This window comes from Chelmon rostratus, chromosome 7 (genome assembly GCF_017976325.1).
Source record: "Chelmon rostratus isolate fCheRos1 chromosome 7, fCheRos1.pri, whole genome shotgun sequence".
In the NCBI taxonomy this organism is placed as follows: domain Eukaryota; kingdom Metazoa; phylum Chordata; class Actinopteri; order Chaetodontiformes; family Chaetodontidae; genus Chelmon; species Chelmon rostratus.
In genome coordinates this window covers 17,687,585-17,715,087 of record NC_055664.1, presented here as the reverse complement: position 1 = coordinate 17,715,087, position 27,503 = coordinate 17,687,585, and the positions used below count along the sequence as shown (strand labels likewise).

General features: G+C 41.7%; 1 protein-coding gene across 1 annotated transcript in view; it reads left to right on the top strand.

Annotated features, from left to right (window-relative positions):
- Positions 1-27,503, top strand: part of LOC121608908 (protein jagged-1b) — a 47,042-nt gene that overhangs the window by 937 nt on the left and 18,602 nt on the right. The window contains exons 2-3 of the mRNA XM_041940335.1: positions 4,589-4,921; positions 25,801-25,858. Coding sequence (XP_041796269.1) covers positions 4,589-4,921; positions 25,801-25,858 — 391 coding nt within the window. The remainder of the gene's footprint in view (positions 1-4,588; positions 4,922-25,800; positions 25,859-27,503) is intronic.

Sequence of the window (27,503 nt, the reverse complement as noted above, 5' to 3'; positions counted from 1 at the left end):
TGTCCCTTCCCTCGTTGTGCTGCCCTCATTCTGCTCCTACATGGCGCTGTGCCCACCTGTTGTTTCAGCCCGCTGGTGTCTAATATCCCACGCAACAGAGAACTACTGTAATCCTGTTTGAAAAGCGCAAGCTGCAAATATCTCAGCGAAACATGTGTCGGCAATGAGTATTACGGCGAAATCACGTTTTAAAGCATCTTAAAGAAGTCACTGTTTATTATGTCACTATTTAGATCCTAAACAAAGAGTATAATGACAACACAGAAATCAAGCATAGTAAAAGATTACAGCTGCTGCATATGATTTATTTGTGGGACTTCAGCTGTAAATAAAACCCCTAAATTATTTTTGAGGGGCTGTGAGGGATAAATTTCACCTTAAGTAACACCACCGCACACCCTCTGTTCACTCCTCTCCTTGTCCCCTGGTTAATGAAGGAATCATGCATCTCCATTTTTAGCAGGTTTGCCTGCTGGTTCATTGCCCATTTATTTATTTATTTGTTACATTACAATTACTAGCCACTATGTTTCCTACCCCCTCTGTCTTTATGCCTCATGGCTGCATGGATGCAGACTCTCCTTTGTGTGTTATAGTGCTTTGCAGATGACAGAAGAGCTCAATAGTCACTGTGATAATTTGTATGAATGATTCAGACAAGCAGTTTACAGCATTATGGGCATTATTTTGGCATGGAACATTGGATTTTAAGCCAACAAAATATTGAGCATGAAGGTGCAAAACCACAATTTTTTCCCCTTTTTTGCCCTGTGAGCTGTCAAGCAGCTGCCAGGATGCCTGTGATGTGTGACAGGACCCAGCAGTAGCATGAACAAGCCCAGAGGTGCTCCAGAGTGTGTACGTGAGCGTGTGTGTGTGTGTGTGTGTGTGTGTGTGTGTGTGTGTGTCTGTGTGTGCATTTTTCTAAACACTGAGCTCACATCCAGCATCTGTGTCTTGGGTGTGTGTGGAGCCCGGGGCCACAGCCGAATAAACTCCGGGGCGTGTGAATGTTGAACGTTCGGGCAGCTCTGCATGTCTCTCTCTGCACCTCTGCAACCCCTTCACAGCTGAAGATCAACACACTCCACTCCCTCCATTCTCTGCCTGCACTGCAGTGTGAAACACACTGTCAGGATCCTCCGCTGCTGCTGGTGACTATTATTAATGCAGAAGACAGGAGACCATGTTCACAAGGACACACCCAGACCTGCGATTCATAAGTGAAGCTCATAATTGACTCTCCAGCAGTCACTACACGTTGCCTATTGTCCAGTTTTATTGTTCTCAAAGCTCACACTGCAGTGTAGTGGGAGCCTTGGGAATACTGTTACAATGTGATTTTCAGCTTTGCAAAACCATTTTCAGTTTCCAAAAGGAAGAATTGAAGCTGGGTTTTAAAAATTTAGATTAGTTTCCACTTTATCATCACAGGCAGAAGCTGTTTCACACGAGGCAGAGGCTGTATATTTGTCACAGTCTTAAGATGCAAATGATTTCCAGCTAAAGAGAACTGAAGAAAATCTATTTCCTCTAAAAAAAATCATGTGGAAGTCAATTTTGGTTTTAAAAGGAACGTAAAGCCAAAAATGAAAAAAGAAAAACCTGTTATACATCTTCTAAGTTCAATAGATTCAATGTGATTTGCTGAGGTGCTGAGATAGTGGCTGAAGATCAGTGTTACTGTGTACTGTAGGTCTGTACACATTCATTATCAGTGAATAAGATAAACACTTCATTATTAGGTCTATTTGGTATAAAATATGACCTCTATGAAATGCTTGTTTTGTCTGAAAAACAATTCAAAACATAAAGATGTTCAGTGTATTATCATATAAGACAAAGAGTAACAGGAAGTCTTCCCAGTTGAGAGGCTGGAACCTGCAAAAGTTTCGCCATTTCTCTATTAAAAATGTGTTCAAATGATTAATTGGTTTTCAGAATTGTTGCCCATAAAGTTTCTGCTCATCCAATAATCATTTCATTGACTAATTGTTTAAGCTCTACAATGGCTTTCGAAGTGCCACCAAACTCATATTTGAAAGCACAGATATCTAGAAACTCAATTAAACTGTTCACAGAATGCTCTGGTATTTATTGTGAGTAACCCTTTCATATTAGAACATTCAACATCTGATATTTGAAACATATCGTCCATACGTAACATTGAATTATTTAGTTTCAATTTATTTTATTGTAATTGTGTTTGCTTTGTGCCATTTAACGGTTGTTGATGTGAACTGACTGGCTCAGCTGACTCATCTGAATGTCAGCACTTTGTTTAAGAGGGAAAATTGTGCTTTATTATTGTGTTTTTATGGGGTTGAACTCTTCCTTTAAGCCTTTTTCCACCTTATAACAGTCTCTGCCCTCCACAGTGAAACAGAGTTCATGTACTGACCCATGAAGTCTTTCCAGATGGAGAGGCCTTGTTGTGTGCCACCATGAGTTTTGGGTGTAGTGATCCTTTAACTGCCAAAGCTCTCCTGCAGAGACGGTCTGAGCCTCAGCTTGGTCTCTCTCTCTCTCTGTCTGTCTCTCTGTCTCTCTCTGTGACTGTCTGTCTCTCTCTGGTTGGTCTGAGCGCTGAAATGCTGGTATGCAGGGAATGGCCCGGGCAGCGAGAGGAGGAGAGGAAGAAAGGAGGATGTAGAGTGATGAGCGCCACTGTATCTCCGCAAGCCTTTTGATGTAGGCGAGTTCACCCCACCTCCCCCTCCACCCCCCTGACCCCTCCCACCTCACCCCCTCTCAGCTCAGGGACGGGGGCAGGAGAGGGACACGCAGCCAAACACAATGGGGCGACTGAGATTCTGGCTCAGTGTTGGGCAGCTCGGCTAAGGCAGCGGACACATGACAAACATGCTGGTCGTGGCGATTTCTCCCATGATCAAGTGTTCAACACCACTGGCGATACATGATTCTGATTCTTGGACTTAATGAGCGATCATTAAGTTCAGTGTTTGTGCAAAAATGGCAAAAAGAGCTGTGAATTATTCAGATTTATTCATCGGTGGAGGTTTCACGTCACACTGAGATAACAGTGGCTTTAGTTTTTGTGTTTGCAGTTGTTGGAAGATGCCAAACCCATTGTTTCATTCTGCCACAGTGACATACAGACACACACGCACACAAACACACACACACCTGACCCCGGTGCTCTGAGACTCTCAGGGGGTCTTGTTAACTGTGTCTGCATGTGTGTCTCCGCCACCCATCTTTAAACAGGGAGGGAACGCAGAGAATAAAGAGGGCTGTAGATGAAAAGGAGAATGGCAACAATGCAGAAAAGAGCTGATGGCCACAGAAAGAGAAATGACAGGAGCATTAAGGCTTGTTCCCAGATAGAGAAAGAAGGGAGGAGGAGGAGGAGGAGGAGGAGGAGTGTGAGCAGGTTCTCAGTGTCATTGTCCCCTGGGAAGAGAGAGTGAGAAATAAGAAGGGAGTGGTGGTGACAACAACAGGAAGCATAAAGAGAGAAAGAAGACATAACATACTGTTAGACAGATGATATGGAAGACCCCACATTGGAGGAAACATGATGGTCCACTCTCAAACTTACTTCAATCTTTTCAACGACACTTTACCTAACAGGAATCCACTGGTGCTTATGCTACCTAGCTGATGTTTTTATCAGGTATAATTCCTACCTGCTATCTGTCTCACCTCTTGTCTAAATTGAGCACAAGTGACAAACAGTATGAACGATTTCTGGTTCCTTTCTCAGGTTGCAATTTTTGTGGTCTAAATGTTTAATTTCAGACACAACCTGGCAGCAGTATGAGTCATTACAGCAAAACAGCCTCCATATATTGAAAACACCAAAGCTAGTGGAATAGTTTGACATTTTGGGAAATGCCTTTATTAGCTACCACCAGCAGCCAGTAAACTTAGTTTAGCATAAAGACTGGAAACAGGGGAAACTACTCTGGACTACTTCTGGAAAATCTGCCATCCAGCATCTCACTAATGAACACGTTATATCACGCTTGTTAAATCTATACCAAACCCAATATATTAAAATGACAATTTATGGTTATGTCTTTACCGGATGCAGTGATTTTCTGAAACCTCTGCTGAAACTTTATATTGAAGTATTGGAATATTTTCCAGAATGTTACACCATTTCTGAAGAACTTCTTTGTGTGTGTGTGTGTGTGTGTGTGTGTGTGTGTGTGTGTTTGTCCTTCAGAGACGTGAATCTCCATCCAAATTTTCATCTGTTCTTTCAGCTTTCATTTCTCACTGGCACAAGGCGTCTTTCAACTGAAATGCTCTCTGTCCACTTTCCAAGCCTAATTGATATCTACTACTACTACTATTTACTTTCCGAAGCAGCAAAACTCAAGTATCTTCTCAGTTTAAACAACATAGATGATAAAATCACCACCATCTATGAACAGTCTCATGTAGCCACAACCTCCTCCACCATCAAGGCAGCCATTTTTAAAATGGCACACTCGAAGTGTCAGAAGTGTAAGATTGTAAGAACTTGCATGCTCGTCTTTCCATCCAACAGATAAAATATTAATGTAACTCTCTCCCTCCCACCCCTTAAATCTCCCCTCTCCTCACTCTCTGGATTCAGGCTGTGTGTGCTGTCGGGATGTTCGAGCTGCAGATCCGTCACTTCCAGAACCCGCACGGACTTCTGCAGACCGGAGACTGTTGCGACCTCCAGGCCAGCGGGGGGCAGCGCTGCTCAGCAAGGGACCAATGTGACACTTTCTTCCAAGCCTGCCTCAAGGAGTACCAGGCCCGGGTCGTCCCAACTGGAGCCTGCACCTTTGGGTCGGGCACCACAGGGATCCTGGGTGGAAACTCCCAGTCGCTCCGCCACCGAGGACATGATGGAGGAGGAGGAGGAGGAGAGGATGGGACTAATGGACACATTGTCATTCCCTTCAAATACGCTTGGCCAGTAAGTACAGGGGCAGTGCTGGTTATCAGTATGGTTACCAAGGGAACAGGCTAAGCTTGAAGTACAACAATACACTCAAACTGAGACTAGACTGGAATAACAATGACAGTCAGAGTTCAGACTCACCTGCTTCTGCAGCTTTTCAGTCTTTCAAGTAAAAAAGAAAAGAAAAGACCAGACCACCTTAAAAAAAACCTACAGAGTATCTCACAATCTGTTGGGGAATTTTCCCTGTGTGATGGAGAAGTCACTGTCCATCACATTGGACTGCCTGGTAATAGAAAGTCAAATTTCACACATCATTCTTGTAGAAATTGTACTTTTTAGCTCCTTTAAGTTGTTCAAATGAAACAGTTTTAGCAGGAAAAGTAACTTGATCAAACTGCTCACAGCTTGCATTCACTCTGAGGCCATAAAGTTCTGTACTCAAGTACAAATCTGAGCTAGGCCTACTTGTATTTTACTTGAGTGTTTTATTTACATGCAAATACTTGTCACTACATTTTGAGGGAAGTGCTGTACTTTTTATTCGGCTGCATTCAGCGGGCAGCTTTAGTAAGTAGTTTCTTTACAGATTGAGATTTTACATACATTCTGAAATATGATGCTTTGTTTTAAATTAAACTTGAACAGAAGACTAGTGGCAGCTATTTTGATAATCATTTTAGACTTTTAATAATTATTTCATGGTTCCAGCTTCTCAAATGAAGCCGACTATTGGTTGGACAAAACAAGCATTATGAAAGTACATTTTCCTGAAGAATCATTTTCCATGCAGGACTTTTTATTGCATCAGAGTATTAGTGATTTTACTGAAGTGAAGAATATGACTACTTCCTGCACCACTGGCACCAAGATGTGTTTATCAGTATGTTACAAGAAATTCTGTGATGTGATGATCACAGTGATAAATGAAATTACTCCACTATCACTATATTTCAGTACCTCAGCTGTAGTTTGCTGCTTACTGTTTTCCATTCTGATCTCCTCAGAGTCACATCTTTTCCTTCCCAAACTTTCTGTACGTAAGTTAAAAACTTTTAGACTTTTCATTGCTTTGTTCAGGGCGTATCGAGCAATCTGCGTCACAATCAAACATCACACTGCCGCCTGCTCCATCTCGTGTCCTCATTAACGAGCAGACCAATTAATCTGCCATTAGCACAACAGTAGGCAAGTGTGGCTGAGAAGAGATATCGATTATTCAATCCAACTTTCCCTCTCCTCCTCCAGTCCTCTCTCTCTCTCTTTCTTCACTTTTTCCTCGGTTATGCAGAAGAAACCAGAGAAACAAACATTAGCAAGAAAGGATGAAGGAGTTTTTCATCACGCACATTTTCATGAAACCATTAGCCATTAGTTGATCAGCTGAAAACTAACTGGCAACTCTTCTGATGATGGCCGATCGTTTAAAACAATTTTTGGCAAAAATGCAGCATGCATGCTCAATATATTTAGAGGCTTTTAGCCTCTAAAATATGAATATTTGGTGATTTGCTGAGTTTTTTATGACACTAATTAACATTTTTTTGTGTTTTTGGACCTTTGTTGGAACAAAACAAGGAATTTGAAGAAATCAATCATAATTTTCTGACATTTTATGTACCAAGAGATTAATCAATAATTAGCAAATGAAAGGGTTATGAAAAGAAGTTGCAGTCCTAGTATATATTTCTGTTCATTTCACATTGTTTTGTTTGCTTTGAGCTCTGAAATCCTTACAAGGGTAGAAAAGTGAGAAGCAATAAAAGCAGTGAGTGACACCATCCCTGCATCATTGTGCATTAGTTGCTTTTGTCCTTTTCATTTCAGCAATTATTGCTTGTTTATCAATGAAGCAAGAGCTTGAGAGAATCCTTCTAAAATGGAGTGAGTCACAATTTTTCTATGGATTGCAGAGGTTTTGTTTGTCTCTTAGCTTTTTCTCTGGCAGTGAAAGCAATCCTGCAGTCTTTCTTTCTTTTTTCTTTCTTTTTTTTTTGCCTTTGATCGCTCTCAGCATGGTTGACTTCCTTCTCATAATGAAAGTATTACAGAAATGGCAGCAAAAGGCCTTGTTGCTCTAATTCTATTCATATTGTGTCGTAAAAATGTTTCTAATACAAAACCCAGGCCGAAGCTTCAGGCGCGCGCACACACACACACACACACACACACACACACACACACACACACCTGATATATGCACACTGAGCTGAGCACACATAGGTGCTTCCACGCATGCATACACACACAAGAATGTAACACATGGTTGTCTTAGGTTTCTTCTTCTTGATTAGTATCAGCCCATTTACCTGTGAGACTCTCTGTCCCAAAGCCAATTATCATCCCTTATCTGTGTACAGTCTGTGTGCGTTTCTGTGTGTGTGCTGTATTCGCGCTGCGTGTGTGTCACACTGTCCTTGCATGTGCGTGTTTTTTCTCCTCCTGTGCATCGGGGAGGTGTGTGATTGGCAGGCGCGAGTGTGAGAAAGTTCTCCGTCAGAAAAGCTACCTGGATCAGTTTCTGGGCCGGGCCGCATGGCGGGCTGGGCTGCAGGGGGAAAGAGAGAGAGAGAGCTGGGACACACAGGGGCAGCGTCAGGGTGTTTTGGGCTGAAAGACTTGCTTTATCTGGCCATCTCTGGGAGGTGGAGGGTGGAGGGTGGAGGGCGGGGCGGGAGGGAGAGTGATCCCCCTGCCCCAGGTGAGGAGATGAACAGGTGAGCGTAGTCATTATGAGGAAAGGTGAGCTCCCTGCCCTCCCTCACTTGTTCAGTCTTTCTCTCTTTTTCCCACTAATCTCTTCAGGGAGCAGTGTGCAGTTATGTGTGTGTCTGTATTTGCTGATGAATGTGAGCATAGTTGTAATTCGTAATGTTGTGTTTGTTTTGCGTATGATCTTGTCGTGATTGCCTGGAGGTTTTCATCCCTGTTAGGCTGCTGTAAGTCTGTGAGCACTGTGATTTTTCTGGTTAAAGCTCGGGCCGTGTTTACCAGCCGGTATTGTAAACAATGAGCTCCATCTCTGTAACATGTGAGTCTCATGTATAATCTTTATAGGAGAATTTGTAACAAGCCCAAACATCAAACATAAGATCCAGCACCCTGTCTGGGGCAAGAGGGGATTTACGTAAGGACTAGTGGGGCTTTTTGGGCAATCAGAGACCACAGTACATGGACAGATAGTGGTATTAATACATGTGTGTAATAAATATTATGTATGTTTGAGCTAATGTTTGGCATTATGATTCAGAATGTCTTGGAATATTCCACCCTCAATAACTAAATAGACAAAAGGTCTGCAATCTGTACTAACGGCTCATAATGAATTAAGTGGAGCATCATTTCCATCCCAAGTGGTCCTTGTGAGGGTTTTTTAGCAAATGTGTCTGACCAGCGCAGTGCAGTCAATACTTAAACAACATACTTATCACTCTGATGGAAATCTGTCTGCTTTTAGTCAATTTTCAAACGTGTTTTCTGGATGTGTGCGCTTGACTGTGGCTGTCCTCATATAACAGCCTCTTACGGGTATAATATGCAACATTACACTTTAAAGTCTTTCTCTAATATATTTTGTTGAGTTGTGTTCTTAAATTATCCCAAATGTTTCCATCAGTATTCAAACACAGAGAAATACATAATTCTAGTCAAGGTAATGGTGCGTTTAATTTGGTCACCTGTCAATGGCGTCATGTCCCTTTTGCTCTTTGTAGTTGTTATAACTTCTGTTGAAACACCAGATTATGTTTCAGGGAGTGAAGAAGGAAGTTGGTGAACTAGCAAGCCAGTCTATTGTTTACTATTGTTTGTATTGCTCACTCATGGTGGAGCACGGTTATTAATTTTCATTGCCAATTGTGTTTTTTTTAACAATGAAGATAACAACTCCCATGATCCCATGCTACTTCACAATGCCACCAAACTCCGTCTGTTGTTATTGTTTTGACTGAGAAAGCCCAAGGGGCAGAAATTATGTACCCTGCGTTTATTGACTGTATTTAAAGACTAAAAGATATTATGGATGATACACTCATTTGTTTTCGTGCCAAGAGAAGAAGAGAAGTCCAGCACCACTCTCGTGGCTGTGCACGTAGAGCGAGCTAGTAACTGTAGCTAGAGCTGCAGCTGCCATTTTTTTCAATGCAAAACTATTTCTTTAAGTATTCCTCTAAAAGAAATGTGTTTTTTTTTAATATTTCTGGAGATTCATCAGAGCAACACACACACATTGCTAGTAAATGTCTCATTTTGGGAAACGTTGCTGTCTTAAATCCATATGAAATCAAGAATGGCAAAGCATGTGATACCACGTCTCTGCTGGTTTCCTTGTCTGGTTTCAGATGTGAAACCCAGATTTTGCTTTGCCTCCTGGACATCGGTAGCCTTACAGATGATCTGAGGGACGTGGCTTCATTTTGACCCTGGAATTAGACTCACAGACACTCAGCGGTCTGGGATGTTCTAGCTCCGGCGCCTCCGCGGAGACGGGAAAAGTTCAAAGACTTCATAACTGTGAGGTCATATCTTCAAGCCGTTTCTCTGTTGGTGGTTTCCCTGCTGAATCTGTTTGGATCTCAAAGGGAAACAGAGAAAACTGCCAGAAGGGAAAGCTCAGTTTGTTCCCGATGAATCTGTTTGTCTGACAGGAGTGGGAACAAGTCAGTGAAAGAATCAGGAGGATGAATGAAAGGCTAGTTGGCAGGTACACAGTGCTAATGACCAGGTGGTGATAGTACAGAAAGCTTCAGTGGATGTGTTCATTCCTCTAAAGGTATAGACTCAGCATCGGACCGCTGCTCACCAGACATTGTGGGAACTCAAGCTGATGTTTCCTGACCTTTTGTCACTTGGAGCTACTTCATCAACGTCCGCTTAAGCCCGGCTCTTTGTTCAAACGGCTTGTGACAAATGATAGTATGATAGGTGCTATAGAGATACTCAACATGAAGTGAATGGAGTGAAGTCCCCGCCGTTTATAATCCTCATGTCAGGTGTTAAAACTCACTCACGGTCAGGTTCGCTGCCAGAGGCCATAGCTGACTGTTCCTGGGAAAGACTCGCACTGGGCTGAGAGTGTGTGCTCAGATGTGTGTGTTTGAGTTTTCAGTGCACGCCAACTTTGTTCCTCTTACCTCATCACTTGTCAGTCCTGGTAAATGCATCGTGAGTGTTTGCATACGGTAGATATGTCCTCCATATTTGTATTATCACAAACTGAACCAAACGCTAAGCCAAGCAGCATATTCAGAGCACAAAGAAGAGAAATACATTCAGTGTGAGAGTCTAATTTCTAAAATGTTAGTGCTACATATTATTATATTATGTATTTTGAATATAAAGAAGCTCAGGTGTCCTGGTGGAGTGAAGTGTTTAAGGCATGTATCATATACAATAAGTAGAGTTAAAGCAAGTGACTTCAGTTTGATTCCTGCTGGAAAAGCACTGAGATCCTTTGCTTAGGTGAACATAATAACACACAAATATAAAAATGCTCTCTAATAAGTAAAACTCTGCTCTCATCCACATTGTTTCCGGCATCAGCAGGCAGCTGTTTTCATTAAAAAAGCTCTGAAATACCCTCTGGATACTACCCGCTCAGCACCAACCGTCAGGCAGACACACTTAGCAACCAACTGGTGAACGCAGTGGAGCAATGAGCAACTAAAGAGCCAGATATTTACCGCAAGAGCTGGTAGAGACCAAAACAGAGCTAAAAGAGAACCAATATTGGACATCAGGTGGACAATAACACGAGACAATGAATGCTGATGCATTCCATAATATTCAGTTCAACAAATAGTGGATCCACTTGAGCTTTTCTAGATAATGTGGACAGTTTTCATTGGAACCAATTTGCTGTTTTACGAAAGAAATACGGTACAGTCCCTATGATAATTGTCGAGGTCTGTAGAGAACCCAGAGTAATCACGACATTGTTTCTGAAAAGACACTTTGTTGTTGAGTTTCTCGTGTGTCATTTTTTTGATGCTTTGAGCACCACAAATACCATTCTTTTCACTTCTATTGTGTTGGGGTGGCGGCAGACGTGTCAGAGGCAGATTGCTGAAAACCTCGGGACATAGGATCTCAACCAGAGTGCACGACTCCGATGGTTCTTCCAATCGGTTTGAAGCTTTCTACGTAAGCTTGCATTTAGGTGAACAAAGCACTTCCTCCTCAGTGAAATTCAGGCAGCTTAAGCATGCAAAGTACGGCCGTCATGCAAATATGTTCAAGTACTGTGGGTTGAGTCTTCTCATCTCTGTCTGTCTGCTCTACTGTTATTCTACTGTTGTTTTCTTTTTTTATGAAATAAGAAGTATCAATACTATAATGTAAAAAAGTCAAAGTGGTAAACGTATAGGCACTTGTTTTGCAGAAATATGGCCCCATGACTGATTTATTATTATGTATCCTGAGACTGTTCATACTGAAGCATCAGTGCATACTCCGAGTGGTATCTCACTGCTGTAGGTGGTTGAGGTGGAGATATTATAATTACTTAATATGGTTCAGTGATTTTATCCAGTTGTTTCTGACCTTGGGGTCGGGCCCCCTCTAGTGGGTCACAAGATAAATCTGAGGGGTCACGAGATGATTAATTGGGAAGAAAAGAAGAAAAAATGAATTGTGTTTCAATGGCTTATGTTAAATGTAAAATCTCAATTGTAAATCTTATTTGAGAGTTAGATTAGAGGAGATAATGTCTGTAAAGATATAAGATATAGATTGATATAAGGTTACAGACATCAGCTAGTTAGCTTAGCTTAGCACAACAACTCCTCTATTCAGGGGGTTTTGGGGTGGCTAGTGTAAATCCTACAATGGCAAAGGGATGACCAGCCGTACTCTGCCTCTGATTGGCTAGTACTCATTTGTTCGTTTGTTGCTTGGGTTTAGGCAAATGTCAAATTGTTTTGCTTTGGTTTTTGCACAGAATAAATAAATGAAATATATCATGTTAATCAATGAGTATTACACATGCAAGGTGGATTTCGTTACCTTTCAACACAGCTGTTGACTGGAAACAGGGGGAAACTAGCTGTTTCCCCCTGTTTCCAGTCTTTGTGCTATGCTAACCTAATCTAAATCTAAAAGTAAGACAAACTGTAGCTGTCAGATAAATGCAGTGGAGTTAAAACCACAATATTTCACTTTGAAATGAAATTATATAGAAGTACAAAGTAGCATGAAGTGGAGATGCTCAAGTAAAGTACCTCAAAATTGCACTTAAATATGTTGCATGCTAGTTACTTTCCAGCACTGAAAATGATCAAAAGAAACTCTCTATAGCATCACACATACACACACACACACACACACACACACACACACACGGCTGTAACCTGTGCATTCCTGCTGTGTGGGAGCCGAAACAGGGAGAAGTCAGTGAGGGGAAACGAAAGGAGAGGAGCATAGTTGGAGCTTTCTTTCTCTCGCGAGTCTCTCTTTCACTCTTTCTCCTCCCATCGTTTGTGCTCTCCTCTCCTTTGTCCCCTAATTGACTCTCCTACGCAGCCTTGCATACCTGCATGTACGCTGATACTGTTGTTCCCATCGCCTGTACATATAAACCTGCAGGCTCGTACACACACACACACACACACTTTTCTCCCTATAACCTTTTCTCTCACTCCCCAAAACACACACAAAACACAAAGAAGGTTAATTCCATCGGGATCTGGAGCTTGTGTTTTTTAGAGATAAGTTAATAACTCGGGGGTAAACGTCTCAAGGGAGGCGTGTTTTAATGATTTCATTTGTGTGCAAATTGGATTGAGAGTAGGAGTCTCTTTATTAGAAAAGAGGCATTTACATGATCACTGTGAAATTACAGTCTCTGAATGTCATTGTGTGTCATTGAATGGAAGTCGCAGGTGTACAGCCTTTAAAATGTACACACAGGTGTAATCAGAGCAAACAGTTGACTTTCTTTGCCGTCGACCTCTTTCTCTTCTGGTCGTATCTCCTCACCCTCCTTCCTCTGCGTCTCTTATCCGTCATCTCTCTCCCACACACACCCTCGAACGCTCTCTCTTGTTCAGATCGCTCGTTGTAAGGCTTTTGTTCTCCGTGTCACTGCCCTCCAGTGATGTTCAGCCACATCACGTCCCTGTGGATCGCACAGCAGTTACAGTGTAGCAGTCGTAAATCCTCCCCTTCTCTCTGCGGTTTCTTGTATTGCCGAAGCTTCACAGGAGCGACCACAAACATTTTGAGCCGTCACATTGTGAAACATGCTCTAACCAGAGTCCTTAATGTGATTTCAGTCCTGTCCCGTGATGTCTCTCCAGCTCCTGTCATTCCCATCGTCCTTCCTTACAGTATCCTTAACTTACATCAGTGTGTCTCACTATCACATTACAATCCGAGCTCTCGTTTCTGTCTGTCTGATGGCTTTACTGGTTGTGGTTCTCTCTTAACTCCACCCGTCATATCAGATTACTGAAAAGCTATTTAATCCTCTTTATGCTAATTTATTGTATATTTTAAAATAATATTTATGTGAATTATCTATCTATTTGTCTGTCTCTCTATATACTGGGTGAATTTATTGACTCAAACAATGTGCAAAGTGTGGCATTTCTGTGGACCTTATTAGCATTGGACTTGTCACGTAGGGTATGTAGTTTAATGAAGTTGAGTGTTTGATGTTCCCTCCGTGTTAAAACAATTTTGGAAGTCACCGTCATGCCATCGTGGCGAGTTTGCAAAGAAGGAAGGAGGTGCTGCACGGCTCTGATGGCTCTTTGGTGGTGCAGGTAAAACTGCTAAAAACAAAAACCAGGAATTCTTGCTTGATAATAAATGGTGCAGACGACCAAAAACCAAGGCAGTCCATCTTCAGATGTATAATAATATTGACTTCTGGTCTCGAGTTTTGAGCAGTGTCCTTTTTTAAATCAGGGTTGTACAGCAAAGTCTGAGGGAGGATGTTCAAACTATCACCTTTAAGCTTTTCTTAACCGAACTACCTCTTTTGAAGGATGAAGGAGACAGACTGACTGCATCTCTTGCAGCCGTTAACTGATACTGATGTTTCTGTTAAGGGCCCTGCACACACACACACACACACACACACAGGTGTGTTCACTTACTAGCTGATTAGACCTCTGCTCAGGGTGAGGATGGGTGAGGCAATGCAGGGAAGTATGTGACGTCACAAAACTTTATGTTCTAGCCAGTTTATGAGCATGCAGCTTTCCCATTCTTCTTCTCTATCAGCCTGTAATCCAGCACTTCGCTGGTACAAGTGTGTGTTCCTCCTCAGTTTTTTCACATGTATAAGTTGTTACTTATCTCCAACTTATCTGAACATGAGCAACAAGACTGACAGGAGAGTGAGAGACATGTCAGTTTGTGCACACCTACACTGTCCTGAGCAGAGGTCTAATCAGGCACATCAAGTGAAAACACCTGTAGGAGTCACATGCTCAGCTCAAAGTGGCGACTAAACTGAAGGAAAACACACATTCTGATCCAAGTGCCTGGTGATACAGTCAGTAACTCTCATTTTTATTATGTTTACATAAGTATTATGTTCATTCTGTCTCTATTCTCTATTATATCTACTCTTTTTTATCTTTTATTTATGAATAATCCTAATTGTAACACCAATGCACAGAATATACAGTCAGTGTTGTTCCAAACCTCAAAAAAAATGTGTACCCCGACCTATCACAACAGAAATATAAACTTTCTAGGAAGTACCTTTCCAACCCCTATATTCACATCAGTAAAAAAACAAATGAACAATAAGAATGCATTGACAGACAGGCAGAGTGTACAGAACAGGCACGAAGGAGACGCGTTCATCGTAATTATCTTTTGTTAATATGATCCAAGAATGACCTCCATGTTTCCCAGAACAGAGTCTGAACACAACTAACATCATTTGCTATGCTGGACTTGAGACCGGTCCAGTGTTCAAAATGAGGTTTGACCCACTTCCATTGCCTCACAATAATTCTGCATGCTGCTTGCATCACCAGTCCACCGTTTATTGTAACCAGATTTTCAGATATAATGCCAAAGTCTCACAGGGTCCAATTCTTAGGCAGGGAGACACTGACCAGTTCATTTATGACAAATGTTATTTTCTCCCTTAAATGTTTAACCATGTCACAGTCATATATAGCACGTATACCGTTATTCCAGCCTAATTTGAACGAACAGCAGCTGCAGCTGTTCTGCTTGGAGGTCCGGTAGCAGAGTTGATGAGCTGCGTTTGGACTTCTCGAGCAGAGGCATGCCAACCTGCATTTGTCAGTCTGTTGTTGTTCTTCAGTAATTTCCCCACAACCTCTCTCCCACGCCAATTTAACACCATCAAGCTTTGGTGTCTTGCCATCTCTGATAAGGTCACGCAAAATGTATGCACCTTTCTTTTAATTATGGATGTATTATAAGTGGGGTAGACCCCTTAAACATAAGATTCCTGCCGTGATTTTCCTACTTTTTCTATTCTTGTGGGACAATTTGTTTAGTGAGACTTCTGTGACAACACACAACACACACACACACCACTTCCAAACTTGTTTCTCACTCATAATGGCTCCATCTGAAAGTGCAGATGTGGATGTGAGGCATCCAGTGGCTAGACAAGGTAATTTCCTGAAGTTACCTTGGGGTGGGGGTTTGGAGGGGGTGAGGGCGGTCGGTCTGGGTTGCGATGTCTGATGTAAGGGAGGGGTGAAAGGTGGTAGAACGAGTTGAGATTAATGAGCAAAAGGGTAAAGTTGATGCAGGCGCTGTGAGAGAGACTGAGTAAAGAAGAAGGAAGTGAGAGTTGGGGAGTGGACGCAGGGTTTAGGGCTGTCAGTGGATGATCTCAGTGTGGAGCACAGGTGTTTTGGGTGGGGGTGTAGATGTAGACAGGGAGCTGTGTGTGTGTGTGTCATAGTGGCTTAGTCACTCTGATGAGAGAATCATAAGCAGCAGGAGGACAGGATGGAGATGGGGCAGGGCGACATGCAGGATGAGGGCAACTCATGTCAAGAGGCCTCTGTTGTTCCACAGCGTTTGAAGTAGCTGCATAGTTTAGTTTAAGACAATTAACCCGGCTGGAATGTGACAGTCAGACAGACAGAAGGGGAGCTAGGATGTAGACAGGGACAGACAGTGGTGGTGTATAAGTACTGGTCTTTGCCTGAGTATTTCCATTACATCCTACTTTATACTTTTCCTCCAAATTGTACTAGTTACTTTGCAGGTTAAGATTCTACATTGAAAAACAGATGATAATCTTATAAAATCCAATAATAAACCAGTAGTTCCCAACCATGACCTCACCGAAAGTCATGTCCAGCTGGGGTCCAGTGTCAGGCTTTCGAGGCCTATGAGTTGTTAGCTGTTCCTCCAAAGAGTGACTTCATCCTTTAATTCTCCAAATTAAATATCATGATACTTAATTTCTTCACACACTCTTGAGTGATGCAAAGAAGCGTCGTCTTTGACACAACAGCAGCATTCCTTGTGTCTTCTAAAACTGTTATAAATAAAGTAGCTGTGGCTAAATAAATCAGTTCTATGATGTGATGTTGTTTTGGTTGTTATTTAGTGAACAACTCGGTCAGGTTTAGAGAAAGCTCATGGTTTGTGTTACCGTAAGTACTTCATCGAGGTCAGTGGCGCTTCAGTTACAATAATAACCACATGCTTCAGGTCAGGGAGCAATCAATTTAATGTAAGTAGCTAATCTCTAAAAAGATTAGCGAAAAGCCAAAAAATGTATGCAGAATAAGAAATGTTTTTTTTATTGTCTCTTAATCATCTCGCGACTCCTGAAATTTATCTTGTGACCCTTTGGAGGGCCTTGACCCCAACCTTTGGAACCACCAAACTAAACTTCCTGACTTTATATAAAATGGTTAAAAGTAGCTCCACCTTGACAAGCTGCAACAGTAAAATGCTGCCTGCACATTGGAGCGACAATATTAAAAACCGAATGATGTCATACAAAAGAATATATAAGTCTTTTTACTGCAGAATTAGTATCTGCCTTTTGGTCGTTAAAGTATATTTTGCTGACGATGCCTCTGTGTTTTTACATGAGTAGCATTTTGAATGCAGGACTTATAATGGCAAACATTAACTAAAGAATCTGAGTACCTCAGAGGGAGTTTGAAGGAAGACAGAACGATGACAAGGGGGCAGCGGTGGTACTGGTGGGTAAATGGAAAGCGAGTGAGGGTGGAGAAGGAAAGATAAAGTCTGATGCTAATTATGTCCAGAATGAAAGAAAAACAGAGGAGACGGCGAAAATGGGAGAACAGAGACATTTAATTATAGAGACGGGGTCATGGGAGCAGGGTGGGGTGGACTGCTGCACACCGGGGGTCTGATTCCACATCTCATGCCGTGTGTGTGTGTTTTCTACCTGAAGGCAGGGAGATTGTTGGCATTGGATAATATCCACAGAGACTTTAGAAACTCACAAATTAGCCACTCTGACATTGCTCTCCTGTGCACGGGCAACTTCGAACGGATTGATTTTTGTCTTTGTTATTGTCAGCCAAGAATCCATCAATAACACAATAATCACGTTTGACACAGGGATGCTTTGATTGTGCGTCTGTGGGGAGCCTCAGTGGCTGGATGACATTTTATTTTATTCTTCAGTGGAGCAGAAATAAATCTGAAATCTATTATATTTTCAGCGTTTTGGCCTTTTGCAGTATCCGTTCACTCATGAAGCTGACAACCAGCATCAGCATACTTTCATATTTACTGTATTACTTACATGTCGGCTTTGCCACTGGAATAATAATGGCATTGTTACTGTGGTTACCTCCACTACTAATTTGTAGTGCAGGTGAGGCATCAGCCATCCAATCCGGCTCTTTCACAGCTGCTGTCATGACAACCGTTTGCATGTTTGTGCCAGTTGTCTTTTGTGTTTGTGCATGTGTGAGTCTGTAATTACTTGAGCTTTTTGATGCTAAGGGTGAGAGTTGGCAGGTGTGAAAACAACAAACGTCCAGATGCTGATGATGAATATTAAAAGTTGCATGAAAAATTTGCTGTTAATTAAATTTTCTCTGTCATCTACCCAGTCAATGTTTAACGGTCAATTAACCCAGTCTCTTGCTTGCATGTGTGTGTGCGCAGACCAGATTTCCACTGTGCTGTCTGACTGCGCTGGTGTTTTATATGTGCATACAGACTTAAGTACATTTGTTTAATTACTGTATGCAGATTTTACTTGATGTTTATAAGTTTGGACCTGTGAGTCAAACAGTGTGGGGCATCTGATTTTAAAGTGTGCAAAAGTGTTCTCCTTATCATTTGCCTAAGGAGTATTGGGAATGTGGGCAGGACGCGTGAATGTTGCTGCTGAAATAGATGAATGATTGTGCAAAGACAGAAAAAAAGGAAAACAGAGTTTCGAATTTAAATAAACTATAAGTACAAGGAAACCACCAATCAGTTGATAAAATCAGTAAAATCAGATAAAATGAATTACGACTTAATGTATTTTATCAACTAATTGGAGGAATCCATTTTTGTTTACTCCCCATCTTAACTGCATAACTAACAGTGTTATATTTTTGATGTTGCAGTTGTATTTTTGACTTGTCTGACTTGTCTTATTTATTTTGTGGTACCACTTAATTTTACAGCTCTGTCATTTTTTCATTATGTCTGAATGATTTCCAGGATGTTTTGACAGAAAAAAACAAAAATGTAATTATATGGAGAGTAGAGACAGTGTTTAATTGGTACGCATCAGTTAACCGATTCCAGTTAATTACTTGCACTGCAGGATACCTGAACATGCAAAAAAATTAAATTAGCCTTCAAGCAAGAGTTCAATTCAACACATTCTAAAAAAACTACTTACTCTTCTTTTAAAGTGTCTGTAATCACTGTTTTTATAGTAACAATGCATCAAATGATAACGTGAAAACACTGTGAAAGGGAGTCGCTCGTAGCGATGAACCTACTAAGAATGAGCACTTGAACCTGCAGCTCCCCTCGGCTTCACGCAGCTTTAAAGCACTATTCAGCTCCCTGTTCAGCTGTCTGGCCACAGATTTACTGTTTTGGTTCACTCTCACTGTTCTCATAGTGTTGCTTTGCAAATAGCTGATGAACCTAGTTTAGCATTTATCTGCAAAAGTGGCAGATATTTCCTAAAGGAGCTGGTAGAGACCAAAAGCAGAGCTAAAAGACCAACTGGTGACTTACATTCACCTGGTGGTCAGGATTCCAAATGAATGACAATATTGTTTTGTAACTGGTGGACGTGCAAATGAGCAACTATGTGTTAACAAGTTCAACATATCACCTTAAAAGGTGATGACATGTCAATATTGTGTTAACAGATTGTTTCAGCTGCCCCTAAGTTGCCAAAAATAAAAATCAGTAATTAAAGGTTTTAGGTGCCTTTAAAACAAGGTTGAAACTTGAGCTATTTGCAGACTCAAATTATTATTTTTTGTGTGTGTTTTCAAGGCTTCATAGATGTTAGCTATTGTTAAATGATAAAAGCACTAAATCCTGTTGTCTAAAATGATAAATGATACATTTTGTCTGCTACACTCTCCATTGTAGTACGTAGACTAATATTTTCAGGGCTGGAGGCATTGTATATGGAAAAATAGAGACCGCGACCCGGGTAATATTGAATGCCTGTGTGTGGCAGGGTTGCGTGCTTGTACACCAGCATGTCTGGCTGTGTGTGTAAGTATGTATGCATTAGTGTGTGAGCTCTGAGGGGAAATTCCTCTCTCAGGGCTGGGAGTTCTTCCTGTCGTAGAGCTGTGTTTGTACAGCCTGGCTTTGTCGGGATATCCTACCCTGCCCATGTCTGAGAGAGAGGGAGAGATGGAGGGAGGGAGGGATGGCAGGGGGTGAGAGTGGGGCACTGACGGGAGGCAGCGGGGGGATGGAGAGTGAGGGGTCAGGTTGAGAGACTGGAGGGATGAGACATGGAGCAGTGGAAGAACCGTCATTTCATAGAATCTGGCATGCTGTCACACACGTCTGCACAGTGGTTTGAATTAGCATAGTTCACTCCAGTCCTGAGCTTTAGTGCCGTTAGACTGGTGTAAGGCTGGAGGCGAAGGGGCAGGGTGAGACGACCAGACAGCCTACATCCTGAGGGAAAGACGATTTATCATCAGGACTAATTCTCTTGTTTGATGTTGTCTTTTTTTCTTTTTTCTTTTTGGGAAACCCCTGTTCTCTCCGGCCATGCCGGGCTCAGACCATCTGCACATGGCATGACTGGCAACAATCAGAATGAGATCTGACTGTAAATAAGTCGCTCCTGTACAGGAACCTGACCTTAAAGAGATACCAGGCTCAGATGTTGCAGAGAAATCAATCCAAACCGCAGCTGAGAGGAAGCGGTTTAGATGGCGAGACGAGGAAACAGACGAGATGTGATTGTGGCCATTCCTTGACTGTAGAGAAAATCAAACATCCACTTGTGCTGTACACTCAAAGATACACTTTCACATTTGACTCTAGTGTTCTCAGCAGAAAGCTGACACATGTATTTGATTACTTGTGTGAGATATTTTGTGTACAAAGTGAAATAGTGATGTCTCACATAGCATTACATAAACAGTTTTTGAGAGACTGGGCAGCATTTAAACAGGAAGTATACTAGAAGGAGTTTCCTTGTTTAGTTCCCCCACTAAACAATTAAACAAGCTACGATAAAGCTAAAAATGCAGCCCAGAGTTGAATCCGATGTCGTCTTCCCAGGCAATGAGTCCAGCCAGACACAAAAATCTGCGTAGCTGTTCCAGGGTTCAGAAAACTCAGCCCTGTGCCCATGTGGAGCTTCATCATCAGTCATCCCCTAACACAGCATACTTCTAACTAAAATAGAGTCTCTGCCTATATGTACAAACGTGTGTCTGTCCTTCAGTGTTCTCGACATCCGTTCATCCGACTTGGCGGGCGTGTTGCTTAGGACTTAAGGACGCCCAGTGTCGAGTGGGAGCTCTTGAGATTTAACTAACACATTTATGAGTAGTGACTACTGCTTGAAATACACACTGTGTTGTGTATTGATAGGGGGAACCTTATTAACTGTTACACTGCCTAACAGCATGCTGGGTACAGCTTGATCGCCATAGCTTGCTATAGTGCAGTCAAGAACAAATAAAGACTGGAGAGTTTTGAGAGGTTCCGTTGTAGCAAAGTCAAGCACAGGTGTAGCTAATTCACTAATTATAACACTCTGCGCTGCATTAATTGCTGGAACAGAAACAGGAGTAATGTTATTTGCTCCACCTGTGCTTTCCCTGCTATGAGGAGTCAAAATGTCCTCTGCAGAAAATGGTCTATGAATCATGTTCGTTTCGGAACAATAAAGAAACAGAAGTGCTCCAATCATAGCAATGACAGCTATCAAGATTCAGGTTAGTAAAAATTACCCGGAGAGTAAAACGACGTTTAATGCATAAAATTGACAGAAATGAAAGAAAATTGCTTGTCAAGCAAACATGGCAGTAAAATCCAAACTCCAAAACTGAAGTATAAACAAGTGGAGATTTTGACCTGTTTGTGGCACTATATGAAGAATCTGAGTCATTCATCCTCACAGTAAATGAAATATTTATCTCTCATCTGTGAAGAAGACAAAATATTTCTTTTCCTCTTTTGTTCCTTGTCATTGTTGTGAGAGGCACTAATGTCCTCTGCTGGGTCAATCTTCCATCTCCTCTAACATACACATATTCTTGTACTTCCATCTTTGTGAGGACCTTTATTAACATAATGGATCCCCGAGCCCCTTACCCTAACCTTAATCATCACACCTAAAACCTAACCTAAGTCTTAACCTCCAAACAGGCCTTTGAAGCTGTGAAGACTGGCTAAACTGTCCTCATTTTCCAAAAATGTCCTCTGTCTGTTGATTAAAAACTTGTTCCTCACTATGTAGCAAGTACACACACACACACACACACACACACACACACACACCTTTCCCATTAAGTCATTTCCTCGCTGTCATCACATCTGCCATTATCTCCACAAATGGCACAAAAACCGTCTAGATGTTGTTTGTGCCAGAACGAGGTAAAAATATCACTTCATCATTGACTGTGATCTTATCAGCCTTTTCTTTGTGATGTTTACTGTTTGATTTTCCTCTCTGTGCGTGTTGTTTTTTTTTTCTGTAACAGCCCATGAGGTCACTTTGCCTTCGCCTGGCCTCTAATGTCTTCAGGTCTCCATGACGTCACAGAGTTTTTGATTGCAAAACAAATTGCTATGGTGTCCATGTAAGTGTGTGTGTGTGTGTTTTGGAAAGGTTGTCAGGAAGCGTTTATGCAGTTGGTTCTCTTAATCTTTTTACACACACGTTCAGAGTCTTATCAGTTTGTATTGTTGTGGTTTTAACTCAGTAACCATGGTTAGTTTGACCCCTCCTGGCCGCCATACAGGACCTCAACCTTAGCAGCGGGGCTTACCGCAGATACACCCTTCCTGCATCGGTGACAACATCATAACTTACCTGGCCGTGTGCACTTGTGGGTGAAGGGGTGAGGAAAAAAGAAATGAAAAAGGCTCTGGACTTCCCACTTCCTTGCCGTAACAGTTGGCAGAAGGTAGCATATAGTGGATGGAAGGAAGGGTGAGGGAGGAGGGAGGGCGATTGGAAGGGTGATAAGGCTGAGAGGTCTGAGAGCAGGCTAACAGTGAGGTAATGCTGTGTCTGCATTTTGTAGTAGTGGACAGTTCATCACAACCGGTCTGATCTCAAAATCACTTCAACTCAAGCAGCATTTTGTCCAGTGAACGTCTATAAATCTGCTGCAGGAGAGCCGTGCTGTTCAACTCTTAACCCACTAACTAAGTGGTGGAAAGCAGCTCAGTACATTTACTGAAATCCTGTATTTAAACCCAAATCTGAGGACAGTCATTCTCGACATTCTCACTACATTTCAGAGGGAAATTTTACTTTTTACTGCACAGCATTTGTCTGATAGCACTAGTTACTTCTCATCTTACAGTGAAAAGAATATAAACTATGACATACAAAAGAGAACTCCACCTTGGTGGTCTTTAGCGCTGAGCTGACGTCTGCAGCCCACTCCCAATCTCTGCTTGCATAATGGGTATTGACAAAGAATAAGAAGGTGTGGAATGAAAAAATATGGTATCTCTGGTTCTGGTTTATAGGAGCAACATGCTAACTCAGGAGTGGTCTTTTAAAGATTAAACCAGTGTGTTGTTGCCCTGTACAATAAAAGCTTTGTCTTGACTTCCCATTAAGATGTCTATGAGTTGTTAGCAGTTCTACTAAATAGACATTTTCCCTCTTAACATCTGTGTTTCATTTAAATAATTGTTTGAGGCTCAAAGAGGTCAAATTATATGATACCTTTTCTTTAAAAAAGGCAAAGATTAAAGTCTGTATGTACTGTATATACAGAATTCATTTTTTCTTCTTTGACCCTGTTCCTCATCTCACAACCAGTCAGGTTTATCTGTTGACCCACTGCAGGGACTCACTGGACTTAACTACCAGTACAGAATATTCCACACTTTGTTGCATCAGTATTAACAGTCTGCTAATATAAATCTATACACAGGAGCTTTTTTTCTACAAAACGAGTACTTTAACGTTTGATACGCATGGTACGTTTACTTCAGTAAACAATCTCAGTAGTTTTCAAACCACTGAGAACTAACGTGATTATAATGGGCTGCAAGATTTCGCAGTGTAAGGATAGAAATCATGAATACTAAACATTACTTCAGGTGAGAGTTGTAAGCAGAAGCTTAATGACTCCAGCTGGTCCATCTGTTGGCTACCTGCTATCTGCTGGCCTTAATAAACTGGCTCTGAGCCCTCTGCAGCCCAGCACATCTCATTAGCACCGCGACTTCTAAGTGCGTCTGTGTGTGGGTGTTCTTCCACTTCCCCCCACTACTGTTTGTCTTATCTTTTCCCCTCTCCTTTCTTTTGTGCTCTCCTCTAATCTTTTCTCTTTTATCTCACCTATGCGTTACCTCCCTCTGACCTTCTTTGTTTGTCCCTCGCGTATGATGAAATCTGACAAACTCCGGGAGTCCTGCAAATCGTTGCTCCACCACAGCTGCCACAGTTTCTCCTCCACCTTTCTTTGCCCACTTTCTTTACATACTCCCACATAATTATCCTTTTGGTCGTTTTCTCGTTTGTACAATCACTCCACTCACCTTTTCCTCCCATCTGTTGCAGCACAGATATACTGGATGTGCCTCTACTTGAAGCAAATCCCTGACTCAGTGTTTTCTGCCACACCAATTTTCCCTCCCCTAACATTTTGCACCTTCACTGCAACCTTTCATCTTCTCGTTGCCTCCTTTTTTTTTTTTTTTACCTCTAGCTAACTTTAGCTTTGCTACCGACCTCCTGCCCTTAACCTCCCTCCAAATCCACCTCTCCCTCGCTTCACACCTCACCCGCCTCCTGTGCCCATCACTCGCTTCCTATCTATCTTTCTAGCTTCCTCTCCTCCCCCTCTTGCCTTGTGATCTCACCACAAAGATGTGACTCTGCATCCATGAAGCCCTTTAGGAGAAACTGTACCCATCACGCACACGGTGGAGCAATTTGCATGACAGGCGCTTGTGCGTTTTAGGGATTGATGGATGGATGGAGAGAGATAGAGAAAGCCGACAGAGAGAGAGTCGTTGGAGAAAATGTTGGTCTGAATTATTCATTGCTGGTCTGTGCGATGCATCAGAAAAGAGGAAAGCAGTAGAAAAAGCATCTGTCCTGTGTTATCTCTCCCGAGTGTGATATCTCTGTAAGCTCAAAGTCATCGTTTGAAGATGTTAAGCTTATGCCAGAGTCCCCTGCTTGTGTACTGCAGGATGACCGTATACAGGCTGACGATATCTTTGCACGAGGCTATGAATTTTAATAAAATACCTCAATTTATTCAGACAGGCTGTACACACTTCGACCTGTCCCTTCTATCCAGGATTAGCCTGTAAGACTTGTCAGAGAGTAAAAAAGAGCACAATAAAGGATCGCACCTGGTTCAAGAGTGTGTTCATTAAATTGAACAGGGTTTTTTGGGATGTCCTCCTTCACCACACGGATTTTTTATATGTCATCCGTTTGTAAAATATGATGCATTTCTACAGATTAAACTACACTTGACATCTTCACAACCATAAATTGCTGCTTATACGCTCATGCATCTGTAATAATATTACAGAATCTTTGCAATTTTGCATAGGGACTACTTTTAATGCTTTGATTGTGCTGCAAATGTGCACTTTTTTCGAAAGAACATTTTTAAATGTTCTTTATGTGTCTTTATGTGTAATGGAAAATTTCTATATAGCGGGATTTCTATTTTTACTTCAGTGAAAGATCTCAATTATTCCTCCACCACTGATTTTCAATGCTTTATTTGAATCTATTCTAACCTATTGCATTATTTATAATGGACATTATGCATAAAGTGTACAGGAATCAAATATTTACAAAGGGTATACACAGTTTTTTGACACTTGGTGGTTATGAGGTTACCTGTTGCAGCTCTTTTAATCTATTTATATTTATTTGTTTTTTAACTTTTGGTAAACGTGCCAATTGTAAGCCACTAGCAGTCAGTGATGCTGAACATCAGTATCATTAATCTGCATTCTAGCAGGAAGTGTTTACCAGAAAAAGCCTCATCCATGTACAGGCCAAAAACTTTGCCCAACCCTATGATTAAAACTTCTGTTTGGCCTTCATCAACAAAAACAAACATCAGTGGTGTTGCGGTGAGGATCCACTGGATGCAAACAAAGCACCTCCGCCACCTCCTGCTTGAGACAATGAATGAAGCTGTGAAGGAGGACGGATGACATCGTGATTTTAAATTCAGAAAAGTGTATTTGTGGCGCATGGCTGACAGATGATTTCTCTGTTTTCTTCACAGAAGTCCTTCTCTCTGGTGTTGGAGGCTCTCGACTATGACAACGACACATCAGAATCAGGTGAAGCTGCAGTGTGTCTGTTTTTATGAGTGTCCGTCTGCCTTTCTATCCACGTCTAAGTGCACAGGAATTTACTGTAAAAGAAAGGGAGGCTAAATCACATAATAATAATAAGCTTGATATTTTCCAGTAGGCAAGGTGAGTTGTGTTTTTGATGTGTAGGCCTATGATCCTCCTCCTCCTTAGACATATTCTGCTTGTTTTGGGGTTTGCAGGCAACGTAGCTACATAGTGATTGTCCCCATTGCAATACCACATAAAATCACATGCTGCCATCTATGTTTGGTTGAGCTAAGGAGCATTTAAGCTAGGCTAGTTAGCTTTCAGCATGAGTCGGTGTTTTTTTCTCCATTATCATCATATTGACTCACTACATGATTAATTTGGTATAACAAATCAACTGCCAGTTACAATGTTTTTCAATTACAATTGCACAACATTGCGCAGATTTTTCAATTGCATGAAATGACTCAAAGAAAGCGGGTAAATTAGCTTTAGCTAAGGCTAGCTCTGACAGCCCTCCGGCTAGCTTTAACTACCTCCAGTCAAGGTGGTTTGGTTTTTCACCTCTGTCTTGTATGACTATAAAAAACAAAAAGGGAAATTTCGTGGAGTTTTGACCATTAAGTCAAAATTTGCACATTTTGTCAGTTAAGCTAGGTTAGCTTTTAGCATTAGTTGATGTTTATTTTTAATTATTTAATTATTTTACTCTATTGTGATTGTATTAAGCACTTCCTTATTAATGTGGTGTAACAAACTCAACTAGTAAAATATTAGAGCATCAAAACTGATTCCTCAATTGCAGGAATGCTAGCCTTGACTGCAGTCACGGTGGTTTGGGTTTGGTGTTCCTGGGAATTTCATATGTTGTTTATTTTTGAAAAATTACCCCCTTGAATGTTATAATACTTTTTAGGTCAAAAAGTCAAATTCTGGTCTTCACTTCGTTATGACCAAATATGTAGTTACTGCGTTTAGGCTTTCCACTTGTCTCAACAAGATAACATGTTCGTCTTACCTGTAAGTGTAGTTTTCCACAAGCCACATTTCCATCGAGGCAAACAACTCATGAATGTTCGTTTACAAGACTATCCCTTGTGTCTTCATGTCTGTGATCATACAAGGCTAAAAGGTCTTTTATCCAGACCCTTTAATTTCCTGCTCGCCCCCTTGTTGTTTCTTCTCGTAATCAGGAAAAGCTCCATGACAGAGAATGTGAGCTGCATGCTATAAAAAGCCTAGCACGCACACACACACACACATAGAGACAGATGTTCCTATGCCTTCCTCATTCCTGTCATGCCACAGTCGTCCCTTTCATCCCACCATCCTCGGTTATATCCAAGAGATGGCTGAGATAATGAGAAAGTGGGAACTGCACCAGAGATCCTTCTCTACGCTCGTCTCCTGTCCTCTTCCACCTCTCCTTCCCTCTGCCCTCCAGAGCTGTACTTACATCTTGTTTGCATCATCTGTCGTTTCCACCTGAGCTCCTGACAGCCCTTACATTGGGTCTAAAGCCGTTCACTAGGCCAGCAGCTTAGCTCAGCCCAAACACAGGCGTCCCGTAGCAGTCTGAATGGACTTATTGGCCCTGCTGCTAATCAGAAAGGATTACCCAGCAAGACTGTACCTTCTGAAA